The 15,745-nt window shown below is 39.0% G+C and overlaps 1 protein-coding gene across 6 annotated transcripts in view; it reads right to left on the minus strand.

The window, feature by feature from the left end:
- Positions 1-15,745, minus strand: part of Snx12 (sorting nexin 12) — a 113,912-nt gene that overhangs the window by 96,731 nt on the left and 1,436 nt on the right. For 3 of the 6 annotated variants that reach the window (XM_034485136.2, XM_034485137.2, XM_076919139.1), the window contains exons 2-4: positions 10,612-10,707; positions 9,517-9,641; positions 9,052-9,142 (exon numbers count right to left, since the gene is read on the minus strand). In XM_034485136.2, coding sequence (XP_034341027.1) covers positions 9,052-9,142; positions 9,517-9,641; positions 10,612-10,707 — 312 coding nt within the window. Of the gene's footprint in view, positions 1-7,315; positions 7,699-9,051; positions 9,143-9,516; positions 9,642-10,611; positions 10,708-11,695; positions 13,616-15,745 lie in introns of those variants that run through there. The other 3 variants (XM_076919141.1, XM_034485138.2, XM_076919140.1) reach the window with 3 other exon arrangements.

The raw sequence follows: 15,745 nt of genomic DNA on the forward strand, positions 1-15,745 counted from the left end.
TTTTTGAAAAAACTCTTGATTTACTGAATAGAAGTTAAGTACCTTCTGGAGACACATATCTTCACCATCTAAAATGTTTACTTTAACTTGAAGGGTGATATCTTTGACCCAAGGAATCATTTAGAGAATGTAAGTCCACTGTTCAAGTAGCTATATGTGCTTGGTAAAACAATGGGGAACTTGGAGAGCAGCTTGTATTGTGTTATGATTTGTTTTTTATTTTACTTATTTTTATGTTTATCACTTTTCAAACATAAACATGTGTTAGGCAGAAGTCTCAAAGAAATATTTATTTATTGAGCATTTTTAAAAGGTGGAGGATGTTCCTGAGGATGACACCTAAAGTTGTTCTTTGCCCACCCACTATAAACACACACATGACACATGCATACATTTTTTAAAATGGGGGCTGGTGATGTCTTAGCAGGTTAAAGGTGCTGGCTGCCAAGCCTGACAATCTGAGTTCAATTCCCAGAAGCCACATACTAGAACCAGAGAACCAACTTCCCCAAGTTGTCCTCTAACCTACATACACACACAATAGCATGCACATACATGTATACATAGACCCACAGACAAATAAACATAATTAAAATTTTTAATTAAATGGAAAAACCTTAAGTATCCTCAATAGATGAATGAACAAAATGGAATGGGGAAATGAATGGGAAATTATCTAGCCTTTCAAAGGAAAGGCATTCTGACATGTGCTGCAACACGGATGATCCTTGATTTTATGCTAAGGTGAAAGAAGCCAGCCACAAAAAGACAAGAATGAATGAGATGGCTCAGCACATAAAGGTACTTGCCACCAACCCTAACAACCTGAGTTTAATTCCAAGACCTATATGGTAGAAGGAGAGAACTAATTCCTCCAAGGTTCCTTCTAACTCCAACACGTGTGCTGTAGCACTTATAAGTGCACATACATATAAATAGGCATGTAATAACAAAAATGTAAGAAATATTCCACTTATATGAGACACTTTTGATTGTCAAATTCAAAGAGGCAAAAAAGATGGTAGCTGCTAGGAGTAATGGAAGAGTTACTGAGTTTGAAGTGGAAAGATGAAAAATGTATTGAGATGTATGGTGGTAATGGTTGCACAACAATACAGATGTATTTAATGATACTTAACTGTATACTTAAAAATGGTCAGGCCAGGCAAAGTATGCATATCTGTAATTCTAGCACCTAGAAGGCAGAGGCAGGAGGACTGCTGTAAACTCAAGCCCAACCTGATCTGCACAGTGATTTCAACCACATAGGGCCATATAGTAAGAACCTGTTTTAAAAAAAACAGCAACAACAAAAAAACAAATGCAGTGATACATGCCTGTAATCTCAGCACTTGGAAGACTAAGACAGAAGGATTACTATGAGTCTGAGGCCAGCCTGATATATATAACAAGCACCAGGCCAGCCAGGGCTGGCATGACCCCATATCAAAAAAAGTTAGAATAGTAAATATTTTTTAGTAAATAGTAAATATATATATATATATATATATATATATATATATATATATACATACATACATATTTTGTGTAATAGTAATATGTATGTAAAATATTCAATAAAAATAGATAAAAGATTAAAAGCAAAAGCAGATATGAGAACTCAATTGTCACTTACTAGGGCACATATCAATGTAGCTTACAAAATAAATGTCAAATTTACCTTTCTAATTCTTGGTTTTAGAAAAGTTCTTTTTCAGTGGAGTCACGTGATGATCACAGTTTGAGAAAATGATGAAGAGTCAAATTCAAGAATTGTCCTACCATTATTGTTTGTAAAAGTAATAAAAAAAATTATTCAACCCAGTAGTCTATCAATAAAAGAACACTGAAATAAACTTATAGTCACACTATGGCATATTATATATACTGTGTCACATTTAATAAATCTAGTAAGTAAAAACATTTCCAAAACACTCAATGGTAATTTGTAGAAATAAAAACATAACACAATGGATTTCCTATGGTAAACTGGGATGTATAGAAAGGTGCAGAGAATAAAAGCAGATGAGAGGACTGGCTGAAATGGTAGCACAGGAATGAACAAACTTTCTAGGTCAGACATCTGTTCTTCCAATGGACTTAGTACACAGATCTTCAATCTCCAGCTTTTGTGACCTTCCCTGCTTTCATCGTGAATCCTGTGGTGATGTTGTAGCAAGGAAGGTCAAACATTCCAGAAAACACTCCATTGCTTAGACCCAGGACCTCAGCAACCAAATCAAAGGGAGAGCTCCAAGCTGGCCTTGATGGAAGATGTACAGCTTAAGAGAGGACTTCCTCTAACAGCCATAAAACCTGTAACCTGAGTCAGCTGTATCATAATGGACAATAACTCTGAGACACATGTAAATGTGAAACTGTGGGAGGTGTTTAGGTCAGGGGGCAGTTACTAATTCAGCCACAGGAGCCACTTAGGCCTTCACTTTCAAAACCCGCACCACAGAGGTTCCACTGGTTTTCCATATCAGCTGCTTCCTGTGGTTTATCCCAATTAGGTGATGGAATGTGCTTTCCACAGCATACAAACTACAGGCTTGTTTATTTTTGATCTACACATGCCAACCAGAGGAGCGGGATCCTGTAATTTGACTACCTATTTAAATCAACAGGTTGTTCTCGGTCCCCTCCTAGCCCAACCACCAACCTTATTTGGTCCCTTCCTGGAATTTAAGGTTTAGATCTGAGAAAAATAACAAAAAAGAGGTCCAAGCTAGATTTATCAGGGGCCCAAGAAGCAAATTATATTTCCATGGTAGTTGCTCTGGGCTTGGCTTCAAGTAGTGCTAATCTAAGATGGAACTAATCTTGAAAGTACCTCATACAAGGCTGCATTCCCAATGGACTAATAGACTTCACTGTCCATCGAGGCTAATGGAAAAAAATAGAAATATTCAGGGCCATTAACTTAAGAATGATAGAGTGGTTAGGATCCTTAACTAACTGACAGAAAGATAATACTTCTAGAATGTCCAAAATTAAATGTGTGGTAAAACTCCTAACAGTTGCTATTTTTACAACTAAATGCATAAGGAAATGCAAATTAGAATTATTGAAAATAACACTTTAAAATAATTTTGGTAATTGTTATTTTAATTTGTACCACTAGCAGGGAAACTTCTTGTGGGAAAACATGAATTTCCTCATTTGAGGGAAGCTGCAGAAACAATTATTTGATATTACTGTGGATCTAAACTATACTCTTATAAAGAAAGTAATTTAGCCAGCTTAGTGGCCCACATCTTTAAACCAAGCATGTGGGAAGTAGGTGGATCTCAGTGAGTTCCAGGCTAGCTAGGGATACATAAAGAGACCCCGTTTCAAAAACGAGGAGGGGGGAAACAGTTAATTTAGCTGTAGCTATCAAAGTACAAACTGCACACTTTCTTTGACTCAGCAACTCCTTCTCTCTATCCCATAGAAATACTTAGACACAGGGATAAGATTAAATGCAGTATTTATAACAGTGAATAATTAGAGGCAAGTTTCCATCAATAGGTGAATTGTTAAACTGAAATAAAACTATACTACTACATGGTATACCATTATTTTTTCATTTTCTAAATGAGGTTAAATGGCCACATATTAATGCAGAAAGAAGTATGTAATATATTGCATAATAAATTAATTTACATAGTAATAAAACAATGTTGTATTTTTAAACTATATTCATATGTGTGAATGTTCCTAAAGGTGTATGAATGAAATCAGAGGGAGAGAGAAGGGGAGTTCTAGGATAGACCAGGTAAAGTCAGTTTTAGAGAATGGGAATAGGGATGAGTAAAGAAAAATATTTTACAATTCTATGAATTGTATTCCTTTGTTAAGAGCTATGGTTTCTTCATGATTAAAAAAAAGATTTATTTATACTGTGTTTCTGTTTACCTTTGTGAGTATACTGCACCATGTGAATGCAGTGACAACGGAGGCCAGAAGAGGACGTGGGATCCCCTGGGACTGGGGTTACAGATGGTTGTAAGCTGACAATGGTTGCTGGAATTAAACAAGGGTCCTCTGGAAGAGCAGCCAGTGTTCTTAACAACTGAGCCATCTCTCCAACCTAAAGATTTATTTATTTTCTTTTATGTGAAAACTTCACCTACAAATATATGCCTGGTGCCCATGGAGGTCAGAAAAGAGCATCAGATCCACTGGAGATGCTCTCTCTCTATTCCTCTTCTGATTTTTTATCTATGTCTAGCTGACAGTTTCTGTTAACAATTTTAGCCTTTTACCTTCAGTTTTTCCAGGTAAAGGAATTTATGATCTACATACAAACATTTGAAACCACTGGAGAAGAGCAAGGTATGTTAACATATGCCAGTAAATGGTAGCACCCAATAGGCTAAGCCAGAGGATACTCAACAGCCTGGACTACAAGAAGTTTGAGGCTAGCCGGGGTGGGGGGTGGGGGGTTGGGGGGTTACAGAGTGAGACCATCAAAAACAGACAAATAAATAAATAAAGCTGTCATATAAACCACTTATTTAAAAGAGTCCCCAAAGGGTTAAAAGAATCCTTTTGTGATACTGATAATTACTCCTGTTTGTATGTTTTATATGAGTATCCAGAAAACACGAGACAAAAACACATAGACAGACCACAGACACAGACACACACACACACACACACACACACAGAAGAAAGAAAAATAAATCTAAAAATAAAATTAAGAAGGCAATTTTTTGTATAGGCAAGGAAAAAAGATAAATGATGGGTGGTGGGTGGTCAGAAAGGGAGAAGCATAAAACCACAAACTAAATTAAAATATTCATAAGAGTCTAAGTCAAAAGAAATCTTGAGGTTAGGCATGGTGATTTATTCCTACAATTACAACATTCAGAAGACTGAAGCAGGAGGATCACCCATGAATTTGAGGCTAGCCTAAGTAAATAGTAAGTTCTAGAGTTCTAGGTCATCTTGAGGTACAGGGTGAAACCCTGCCTAAAAAAATGAAAATTTTAAAAAGCCAGGCATAGAAGCACAAGCATGTAAAGCCAACATTTGAGAGTAGAATCTCAAGATCAGGAAATATATACTCAGCTACATAGCAAACTCAAGAGCAGCCTCGGCTACCTGACCTATTCAAAAAAAGCTTAATTACTATGATGGATAATTAGAATAAGAAGCACCTAACCTGTAGGCTACAATTAAAGTAGTACTCAGTTTCAAACACCCTGGCTTAGGCCCATGTGAAGACTTTGGAGAAACTTCAGAATTATAAAGAGAAAAGGGTTAAAAAACCAAATAAGGGGAAATTAGAATGTTTGTTGTACCTAATGAATATCAGGAGTGATTTAACAGCCCTCAAGAACATGAAGAAATATCCATTTCAGTGAGTAGCTGGTCAACTTTCCACAGCAGGTGATTTTGTTTAAATTATTACAGCAAATATTTCAACATAGAAGTGTCTCACATAGGCGACATACCATACAAAGCTCCTGTGAAGCCTGTTGTTGTTCACCTCTCCTACCTTTACTAGCTCAACTCCTCATCTCCAATAGGTCAAAGGGTAGATAAGGCATCTTTGGAATGTTCAGATGTAGACTTCTTTTAGGTCTAGTTTTGTGTAAAATTTGTTATTAGCCTCTGCCTCCTAGAACCCAATATAAGATTGAATCTTTCTGGGCTATGGGGACAAAGAGGGGAATTCACTAGTAGCAACCACTCAAATGTGTATAAACTTGAAATCCTTGTTTTAAAAATACTATGCCTAGCCGGGCAGTGGGAGGCAGAGGCAGGTGGATTTCTGAGTTCGAGGCCAGCCTGGTCTACAGAGTGAGTTCCAGGACAGCCAGGGCTACACAGAGAAACCCTGTCTCGAAAAACCAAAAAAAAAAAAAAAAATATTATGCCTTGCCTCAGTATAGATAGGTAAGAAGACTTGAGTTTAAAGTTCATATAGAACCTAAAGGTTGTGTTTAAAATGGTCAATTTTCCTCCAAAAAGAGGAAATTGAACTTGGTGGATATTAAAGTTAATAAATAAAAGGAAATCATCCATAGAATCATAACACCCAGAAGGCAGAGACAGGACAATTACAAGTTTGAGGCTACCCTGGGCAAGCTCCAGGCCAGCATGGGCTACAAAGTGAAACCTTGTCTCAAACAAAAGAATAAGGGCGAAGGGGGACTATCTAGATATGCTTTATCCTCTTCTTTATCTCTCATTTTTGTCTTGTATAGAAAGTTCTTGAATTTCTGTGCAGAAATACAATGAACTCACTCATCTTACTCTTACTACCCTACCCTATACCTAAGCTAGCTGAATACTGTGTATCTAAAATATGGATGGTACTTGATTTTATAGCCAATTTTCTAGTTATTCTCCAGTTCCTTCTGTAATACTGCTGAACACAAAGGCTAACTCTCTTGATCACTCCTTTCCTTTATCTAACAGAAACAGTCTTCTAAATCCCTCAGATAGCTTCACTCACCTCATTTTCTAATGATCAAAAATCCTTTAACTTCTTTCATTCAGCTGGCTCCTCTATTGAAAACCAAATATCACTCTTAAGTCTCTGTAATGTCCTCATCTTTTGAACATGTCATTTTTCTAAACCATTGTTTCATTTTAAATTAAATTAAAAGTAGGTTTTCTAGGATGTCCCATATTGATCAGGTTGACCTCAAATTAACCACGTAATGAAGGTTGGCCTCCTGGGGTTACAAACAAGTGTTATCATGTCCAGCTCTAAAACTATCACGATTCCTACCTCCCTCATTCCAACCTTTCATGGAACCTACCCTGTACATGACCATATCAGTCAGATGAAAACACCCATCAGAAATTCTCAGGATTTCACCCACCTTTCTGTCTGAATCAAATCTTTTTGAAAAACAACACAATGAAGTATCATCAAATGAGGTAAAAGGTCAATGAAAGAAATTGTTGATGATATGTGGGTGTATCAAAGGATGGGTCTATATATGTTTATGTACACACTGCATATGCATATATTAAACACAGGTAATATAAATACATTCAAGTCAAAGTAACAAAACTCCACAAACCTAAGAATCAAATCTGCTAAATCTGACCTAAACCACAGGTATTATATGGCTACTTCCTGGAAGGAGATGCATTATCTATGTGACAAAGTCAGTTGCAAGTTACAAGAAACCATAGGTAAACTACTACAAGCATTCTAGGTTCTGCTTTTCTGTAACATAATGTAAATGCAAAGCTTACTCATCACCCCAGGACAATGGCAATGTTGTATGAACTCTATGCAATACCCAGCATGTACTCAGCACTAGGAAATAATAAATTTACAACTTAAGGAGAAAAACGGAGGCTTGCTTCACAGTGGTTTAATATGAACAGAGTTGAATATGACATTGTCTGACAGAAGAATGAACAATTTGCTGAATAAAAGCCCCAAGTCAGGATATATACACAGAAGAAATGGGGCCTCAGAGTCTCAGCACTTGTGCACAATGAAAGAAGTCTTTAAAAAAATCTGTAACAGAGGATACAAATCAAAAGGCAGCAAGGACACCGACACTGGCGAGGTGGGAAAGGGGCTACTCAGCTACCAGCATGAGCTCAGCAGCTAGAGAGCTAATCTATCTCAAGGATCTTCAACACTGAGATGGGCTCCAAGTCCCCTGTCAAAATCTAATCCTGATCTCTCTGACCAGGGTCACACCAGATTCAGCCATCCTTTTCCCCAAGGACCTACAGAGAAAACACAAATCCTTCCATGACAGGGAGTCTAAGCCAAGAGTCCCAACTTGCACCTGGCACCAGAGTTAACTTGTTCTCATCCCACCACTTGGACAGACAGCAGGTCCCAGCAAACAAAGCACCACCTCCCAAACAACAGTGTAGGACACTTGCCAGCCTCAAGAAGCTGCTTTAGCCTCTAAGATTTAGGAAATCTACACCTAGCTGCTAGCCTATTTCAATTTCTGGGGACAACACTGGAGTTCCACAGGAAACAAGTACAGGCAGTTCCATAACCCTGTGACCAAGCTGGGGAAGGCAGCAGACAACTCTTGCTTCTGAGCCCCATTCAACAGCTCAAAAGTGCTTAGGAGAAATGAGAAAGTGTGGTGTGTGTGCTTCTGCCCTTGGGGCAGTGCTAAATGACATGGGAAAAAGAGGAATGGAAGGAGAAAAGTGATGTTGCTCTTCCTTACCACCAAGAGGACCTAAAACATGACCCCCTCCCACCATTCAGAAAGTCACCTGGCAGTGAAAAGTTGCTCTTATCCCTCAAAATCCACAAAGCTAACTCACAAAGAAACAAGAGCATGAGGAGGGAGAACTGCTGGCCCATACTGACTCATTTGCTAGTGAGCAAAATATAGACAGCCAGAGTAGGGAGCCATGAAGGGATAGATATGGGCTAGGCAATAGGAGTACCCTACTACCCTATGGCTTTTTTGACTTTGCAGTTACCATGATGATGGGCCCAGAAAACCCATACATCCTGCTCCATATATCGGACTGCTTAAACTCTAGGATTGCTGCCATGAAAAGCAACAAGGGAGAGGAAAAACAAACAAAAAAACTGCTGAGAAAACTGGGAGTAGGCCTAGAAAAAATAAGTTTGGGGTTTCTACCACCTTCCCCACAAAGAAAATTTTTCATGCAGGTAGGAAAAGCAGGGATTCTCCCTATTGAGTGTTCCTGGTTAAACCTAAGAATAAGAAAAAGGCCCTAGACTTGCAGCATCAGTAATATATCCCAGTGCCTCATCAGCACAACCCCCTCCCCCCAAGTTAGCCTTCTGGTATAGTTAAAATGCCCAAGTAATTGCCTTCCAGTCCAATCCCACCCCCACCCCAACCCCAAGCAAAGAACATCTGCCTGTGGGTTCCCATCTCTCTTCAGAGAAGAGATACTAGCAGAGCACCCACACGGTGTAGTCTGGTACCAAGGGGCACAATGCAAAATGGTCTATCAAGCCAGGGGATGGGTAGCCAACTTCAGATCAAAAAGAGAAAGAGGCTTAGTGTAAAAACCAATGTCATTTCAGCAGGAAAAGTAGAGGGCAAGTGGTGAGAGGGACTCCTACTGGCGCACCTTCCCAGGGACGTAGTTCCTATCAATTGCCTCCTCCTGCAGGAACATGTGTAGACAGCGTTCATTCTGAGCCAGTGGGTGCCCAGCAATTCTATAAAGAGACCAGAGTGGTTATCAGTAGTATGTGGGATCAGAGAGATTTGGCAGGGGAATAGGAATGTGAAGAGGGGAAAGAGGTTTAAGCCTCTAGAGGACAACAGTAGGGTATGACCTAAATTGTAATAAAGAAGGGAAATGGAACAGAAGGACAAGGTAGGAAAATTCCTAGTTGAAAGGGTTAACATGCATTACACTCTTAGGCCTTGGCATACAGGATCTGAATTTATTCACAGGAATGGAATTTTACTATCTCCAGTTTGCCCACTATATCATATTACCTATTACAAAAGGACAAAGTAGACAAAAAAAAAATAAGACGATCATGATGGGCTGGGAGTATAATAGTTTAGCAAGAATTTGGCTTACTTGTTAATAAATTGTTCGAGGCCTTGCCTCCTTTCTTCAATGAAAGATTCCTCAAAGATCCCTTCATCTCCTCGGAAAGGGAGCTGCCGCTTCAAGGCTTTCCCAGGCAGTGGTGGTACTACGATCTGCAGTCAAATATCAGCCCAGTTGGAGATGGCAAGAAAGAAGAAAGCAAATGAGATGGTAAAGTGTGTTCTCCATCTCCCTCCATCCTTCTCTCCCTCCCTCACTCCCTCTTTTCTTCCCTCACTTTCCATGGCTGCAGGGTGGTCTCAAACTGTCTAGGGAGCCAAGGATGACCTTGAATTTCTGATCCTCCTGCCTTCACCTGCTAAGTAAACTGTATTTCTCAGTTCTTTTATGCTTGGGATCCACAACGGCCAAGGTCCAGCTAAGACCTTAGAACAGTAAGGATGGCTCATATGGATCCAACTTGGTTTCTGTGGAAGGACAGAATTCCCATCTCAAGAGAAAGAAAATAAACTTCAAGTATTCTTCACTTTCCTTAATAATCCTGCAGCATCCAAGCATTTAGCTTTTCTTGACACATTTTTGCACTTATAGGTGTTTACTAACTTTACAAACAACAAGAAAAACAAACTAATCGTTGAAAATGCTGTTCATGGGGCTGAGGAGAGGGCTCATTTGGTAAGAGCACTGGCTTCACCGGCATGAGGGCCTGAATGTGGACTCCAGGACACAAACAAAATCAGCTGCTGGGAATGAAAGGCAGAGACAGGAGAATCACTGGAGATTGCTGGCCTAGTTCCAAATTCAGTGAAAAACCCTGTCTAAAAGGTGTGAGGCAGAAAGATAGAGCAGGACACATAACCTGTTCCTCTGGCCTGTGTGTGACATCATCACACCATATAATACACACACACACATACACACAAATTTTACAAATAATATTTTTTAAACTTATCTCTTTCAAGTTTCAAAGGGTATCCCCCCAGAACCAATATATTGGGAATAAGTCCATAAGAATGTGTTCACCCTTATTACCCAATTCAAGACTTTTACAGGCTGTGATCTTACACCCAAGCCTATATAGATCTCCTCCTCCAATGGTACTAATTAGAAAATGAGCTGTACCTTACTATCTCGCTCCAGCTCATTTTTCAGCCACTCAAAGTCACTATAGCGTCGCCGTACACAGGATTCTTTCAGCTTGAAGATGGGTAGGTTTGTCTACAGGGAAGGAAGAATGAAAAGAAGCCATGTGCTGTGGCATGTAATTTTAACATTTAGGAGGCTGCGTCAGGAGGATCAGCAGTTAGTGTGGGGCCAACCTGAGATACATAGGGAATTCCAGATCAGCTGGGCCTACATGGTGAGACCCTATCTCAAAAGTAAAAAAAAAAAAAAAAAAACAACAAAAAAAAAAACTAAAAACAGGCAATAAGTTCTGTTCAACTTGTGGGGATCACCTGTCAGAACCACTGGAAAAGTCTCAGTGAAGAAGTAGTTCCTATGGGACTAAGGATATGTCTCAGTGGTAGAGGATTTCCCTATGCCATATGAACACCTGGGTTTGACTCCCAACAAAAAAGAAAATTGCTCCTATAGACTATATACCTAAAACTCTTCCAAAACACCAGCAGGTGAATAGTAATCCTTACCATACCCAATCATATCACAATTAGGGATCAGAAGTCCCTTGCTGGGGCTAAAGGGTAGCAGCTCAGTAGCAGCTACTTACCTAGCATGCTCAAGGCTTTTGGTTCCACCCCACAAACACACAAATAAAATCTTTTGCTACTTAAAACTTATCTTACAGAGAAGACTCACATTCATGTTATAATGTACATTATACTAGTAAATCATGAATTATTTGAGCTCAAATTGGTTTCCCATTCCCATTTCAGACCCACACATTTGTCTCAAAGTGTCCTCCAAGGCCCCCTGTCTAGAGTTGTGCTTCCCCTTCCTATCTCTGTGATATGGAAGGAAAATAACAAAACACCCCAACAGTAAAAACAGTCTTTGAGAACTAGAAGGTAAATTATTTCCAATAGATGTTTATCTTGCTATAATGCCTGCAGTGAGAAAGCAAAGCTAAAGTTCAGCCATGGGAAGTACAGTCAAGGAAAGAAAGCTCAGTCAGGAACTCCAGCTAACTGCCTAACTTCCCTAATTGGTTTCTACTGGATGTTATGGATACCTGACTTGACATTACCTTTCTGTTGCTATTTGTTCTTTTACTTGGAAGTCCCATTTGAAGGAACATTCTGCTCTGTCTGGGACTCTGTCTGGAGAACTCCAGCTGGCTGTCTTAGAGGCGTTTCCCCAGTCAATTTCTGCTGGATATGTTGAGTGCCTGACTTGATGTTTTGCTGTCTGTCCCTTGCTATTTATTATTTTACTCTGGCTTGTAAATGTATCTCTGAAATGTATCATTCAAATCAATTGTATGGTTATTTCAGATCCTTCTCTAGACTTCTAAGACATTCTACCTATGCTTTCCTATTCCAATCTTTTTCCTATTCTATATGTCCTACCTCTCCCCTCTGACACATATTTTTCTTGAGACCTTGTCTCTATCCTAAGCTGGCTTCAAACTCCCAATGTAGCTGAGGATAACTTTGAACTTTTGTCTTCCTGCCTCCTTATGAAATTACAGGAGTATACTATCACACCCAGTTCATGAAGTACTGAGAGTCAAACCCCAGAGCTTTATACATGCTAAGTAAGTATTTACCACCCAAAATACAGCCACATCGCCATTTCTAAGGGTTGTGTTATGTAGCAGAGGATGACCATGAACTTTAGATCCTTTCACCTCTACAGTTTATGAAGTGTCACATCACTAGGTTTTCTTCATTCTGTTTTATTCATCTTGTTTGTTGTCTAGGTGACTAAATTATGATCTTAAGATCAACCGCCTGAGTGAGTGAGGTAGTGTATCCTTTTAATCCCAGAACATGGGAGGCAGAAGTGGGCAGATCTCTGTGAGTTTGTGAGGTCAAGCAAAACAATATAGTTGAGACACTGTCTTTAAAAAAACAACAACCATGACAACTTTTGCTTCTCCCAAAATGTAAGTTATCAATACTCAAATACTGAATAGAAACCCTATATATCTAGTTACCCCTTTACCTTAAAAAATGCTGAATGAACAGCCATTATATAAGTTAGTTTTCTGTAACATACTCATTCCTACATCTTAATCACTAAGAAGACTCCTCAGGCTTTGGTGGTAAGAGGACCTCATAACAAATTAAAAGCCCAAATCTTTGTTCTTATCTATAAATTCTAAATGAAAATGGTCAAATACATCTATTAATCTAGACAATGTTTTTCCCCAGCCAATTCAGAGCAATGGGTAAGTAAAAAAAAAGGAACCACCTCTATCTTCTCTACACAACTGCCTCTTGGCAAGAAAGGAGTATCTTGGAGTGCTGGTAGAGCCTCACATGGTCCTTACTATATCAACTTTTATAGTCCCCAAGTCTTGAAATCTCCTCCTCAGCCAAATAACAGACCATTGACATTAGCTCCAACTTTACCCAAAATCTTCAAGGTCCAAGAAATATCAACAGTTGAAAAAGTCTGATATAAATAACATTCTGTCATCTAAACAATTTTTTAAAATAAAACAGGAGAGGGAAAATGTGGCTTTCTTTAGGGTGTGGCCCACTGTACTGTACATCCACAATGCTGTAGTGGATGGTCTCATACCAGAAGTATATGAGCAACACAAATTGAACTGGATGATTTTTGTTTGGTTTGGTTTGATTTTGTTTTTAAAGAGGACTCAAAGTTGAAGATATAGGGAGGTGGTGATGGGTCAGGAAGGAATTAGGGAGGAATGTAAGCGTGAATATGGTCAAAATACATTGTATGAAATTCTCAAAGAACAAAGGCATTTTTAAAAAGGAATGAACAAGTAACCAAACACAATGGCAAAGACCTGAAATGCCAGCACTTGAGAAGTAGAAATAGGAGGGTCAGTAATTGAAAGTCATCCTCAGCTAAACAGTAAGTTTTAGGACAACCTAGGCTACATGAAACTTAGAAAAGTTAATCCCAGCACTCGGGAGGCAGAGGCAGGCGAATTTCTGAGTTCGAGGCCAGCCTGGTCTACAGCGTGAGTTCCAGGACAGCCAGGACTACACAGAGAAACCCTGTCTCGAAAAACAAAAACAAAAAAAAAAAAAAAAAAAAGAAACTTAGAAAAGAACAAAACAAAAGAAAAAATAAACTGGAGGCTGGTCAGAAAAATGGACAAGTAAAGGTGCTTGCATCTGAGTCTGACAACCTAAGTTTGATCCCTAGGACCTACATGGTAGGAAAGAACCAAGTCCTTCAAGTTATCCTCTGACATGTCCTATAAAACTTCCTCTGGACACAAAATGAATACAAATGTAACTTTTGAAAAATTTAAAGGGGCTGGAGAGATGGCTCAGTAATTAAGAGCACTTGTTCTTACAGAGGACCACGGTTCAATTCCCAGCACCCACATGGCAGCTCACCACTATTGGTATCTCCATTTCCAAGATGTACATGATACAAACACATGTTTGAGCAAAACACTAAATACACATAAGATAAATACATCTTTTTTAAGTTTTTTGATTTAAAAAAGAAACCGGAAACTTTCTTGAAAGGAAAGCCTCTGGTAATGGCATTTGAAGACTGCTTTTGAAGTATACTGACTGAATTTTGTACTATGTGCATGTATTAACTGTTATTGTTTAAAATTAATCTATTATAGAAAAATTTATCAGAATCCCCTGCGAGAAAAAAAGACATTTAGGATTATGGATTGTAGATCTGCACTAGTGTTCACTAGAGATACTGTGTTCCCTAAATAATAGAAACATAACTAGTGAGAATAAAGTGAAAGGAGAAAGAAAACACAAAATTCAAGTCCACACTGAAATGTCCATATGTACAATGACGTGAGGCCACCATTACACCTCTCCAGACTCCTCAGGCAGGCAGGATCCATTCCTGAATAAAATTAAAGAGAATAGCTTCATCAATATTTATTAAAGGAGCTGAAGGGGTAGAATCAATGGAAGAGTATGCGCTCAGCATGCATGAAGCCTGAATTAAATCTCCAGAACCAGAAAAAAAAAACAAATACAAATTACGAATGATTTCAGTATTTTTCTAAAAACTAGAGTTCAATAAAACAGCAAAAGCCTCAAGTCAACTCAAACCCAGAGAATAAAGAAGCACCATGAACTCTATCAACATTATAGAACTGGAACTGTGGAAGGAACTGACAAAAAGCTGAGTGGAAGCCAGGCAGTGGTGGTGCACACCTTTAGTCCCAGCACGTGGGAAGCAGAGGCAGGCGGATCTCTTATGAGTTCCAGGAAAGCCTGCTCTACAGAGTGAGTTCAAGAACAGCCAGAGCTATACAGAGAAATCCTGTCTCAAAGCAAACAAAAGTCTAAGTGTACCTTTTGCATACTAAGTTTTGCAACTAAGGTTTAACAAAGTCATGGAGCCGGGCGGTGGTGGCACATGCCTTTAATCCCAGCACTTGGGGGCAGAGACAGGCGGATTTCTGAGTTCGAGGCCAGCCTGGTCTACAGAGTGAGTTCCAGGACAACCAGAGATACACAGAGAAACCCTGTCTCAAAAAAAAAAAAAAAAACAAGTCGTGGAAAGAACATGGACTTCGGAGTCAGAGTTGGTTTCAAATCCAGCCCTGTCTTATATATTACATGTACTTGGAAATTTTACATAAACTGCATGCTTTTCTGGTTTCTGTTTTTTAAAAAGGCATACAGAAACTAAAACCTAGAAAAGCAAAGTGGCATATGCCTTTAATCCTAGCACTTGGCTGGTGGATTTCTGAGTTTGAGGCCAGCCTAGTCTACAAAGCAAGTTCCAGTACAGTCATGGCTACACAGACAAACTTGGTATAAAAAAACAATTTTAAAAAAGAAAAGAAACTAAAACCTAGTTTGGTGCTTAGCCCATGGTAGGGACTAGTTGGATGGTCTCTGTTGTTATCAGAATTCCTTACTAATCCCTAAGGTACTTATGCACTTATGTAAAGGCAGTCTTTACACTGAACATGTTCTACTTAGGTTCCCTTGAGTAATTAAGCTGTCCTCCATTAACACCTCTTTTTATCAGTTTGAAGAATATAAATCCCATCTTTCTCCAAAGATAACATTTCAAATAGTCTAGTCTCCATAAAACAAGCGTGTCTCACACTTTGATCACTTTCAGCCCCCTCTCAATTTAGAGGGTACCATTTCTCCAT

This window comes from Arvicanthis niloticus, chromosome X (genome assembly GCF_011762505.2).
Source record: "Arvicanthis niloticus isolate mArvNil1 chromosome X, mArvNil1.pat.X, whole genome shotgun sequence".
NCBI lineage: Eukaryota > Metazoa > Chordata > Mammalia > Rodentia > Muridae > Arvicanthis > Arvicanthis niloticus.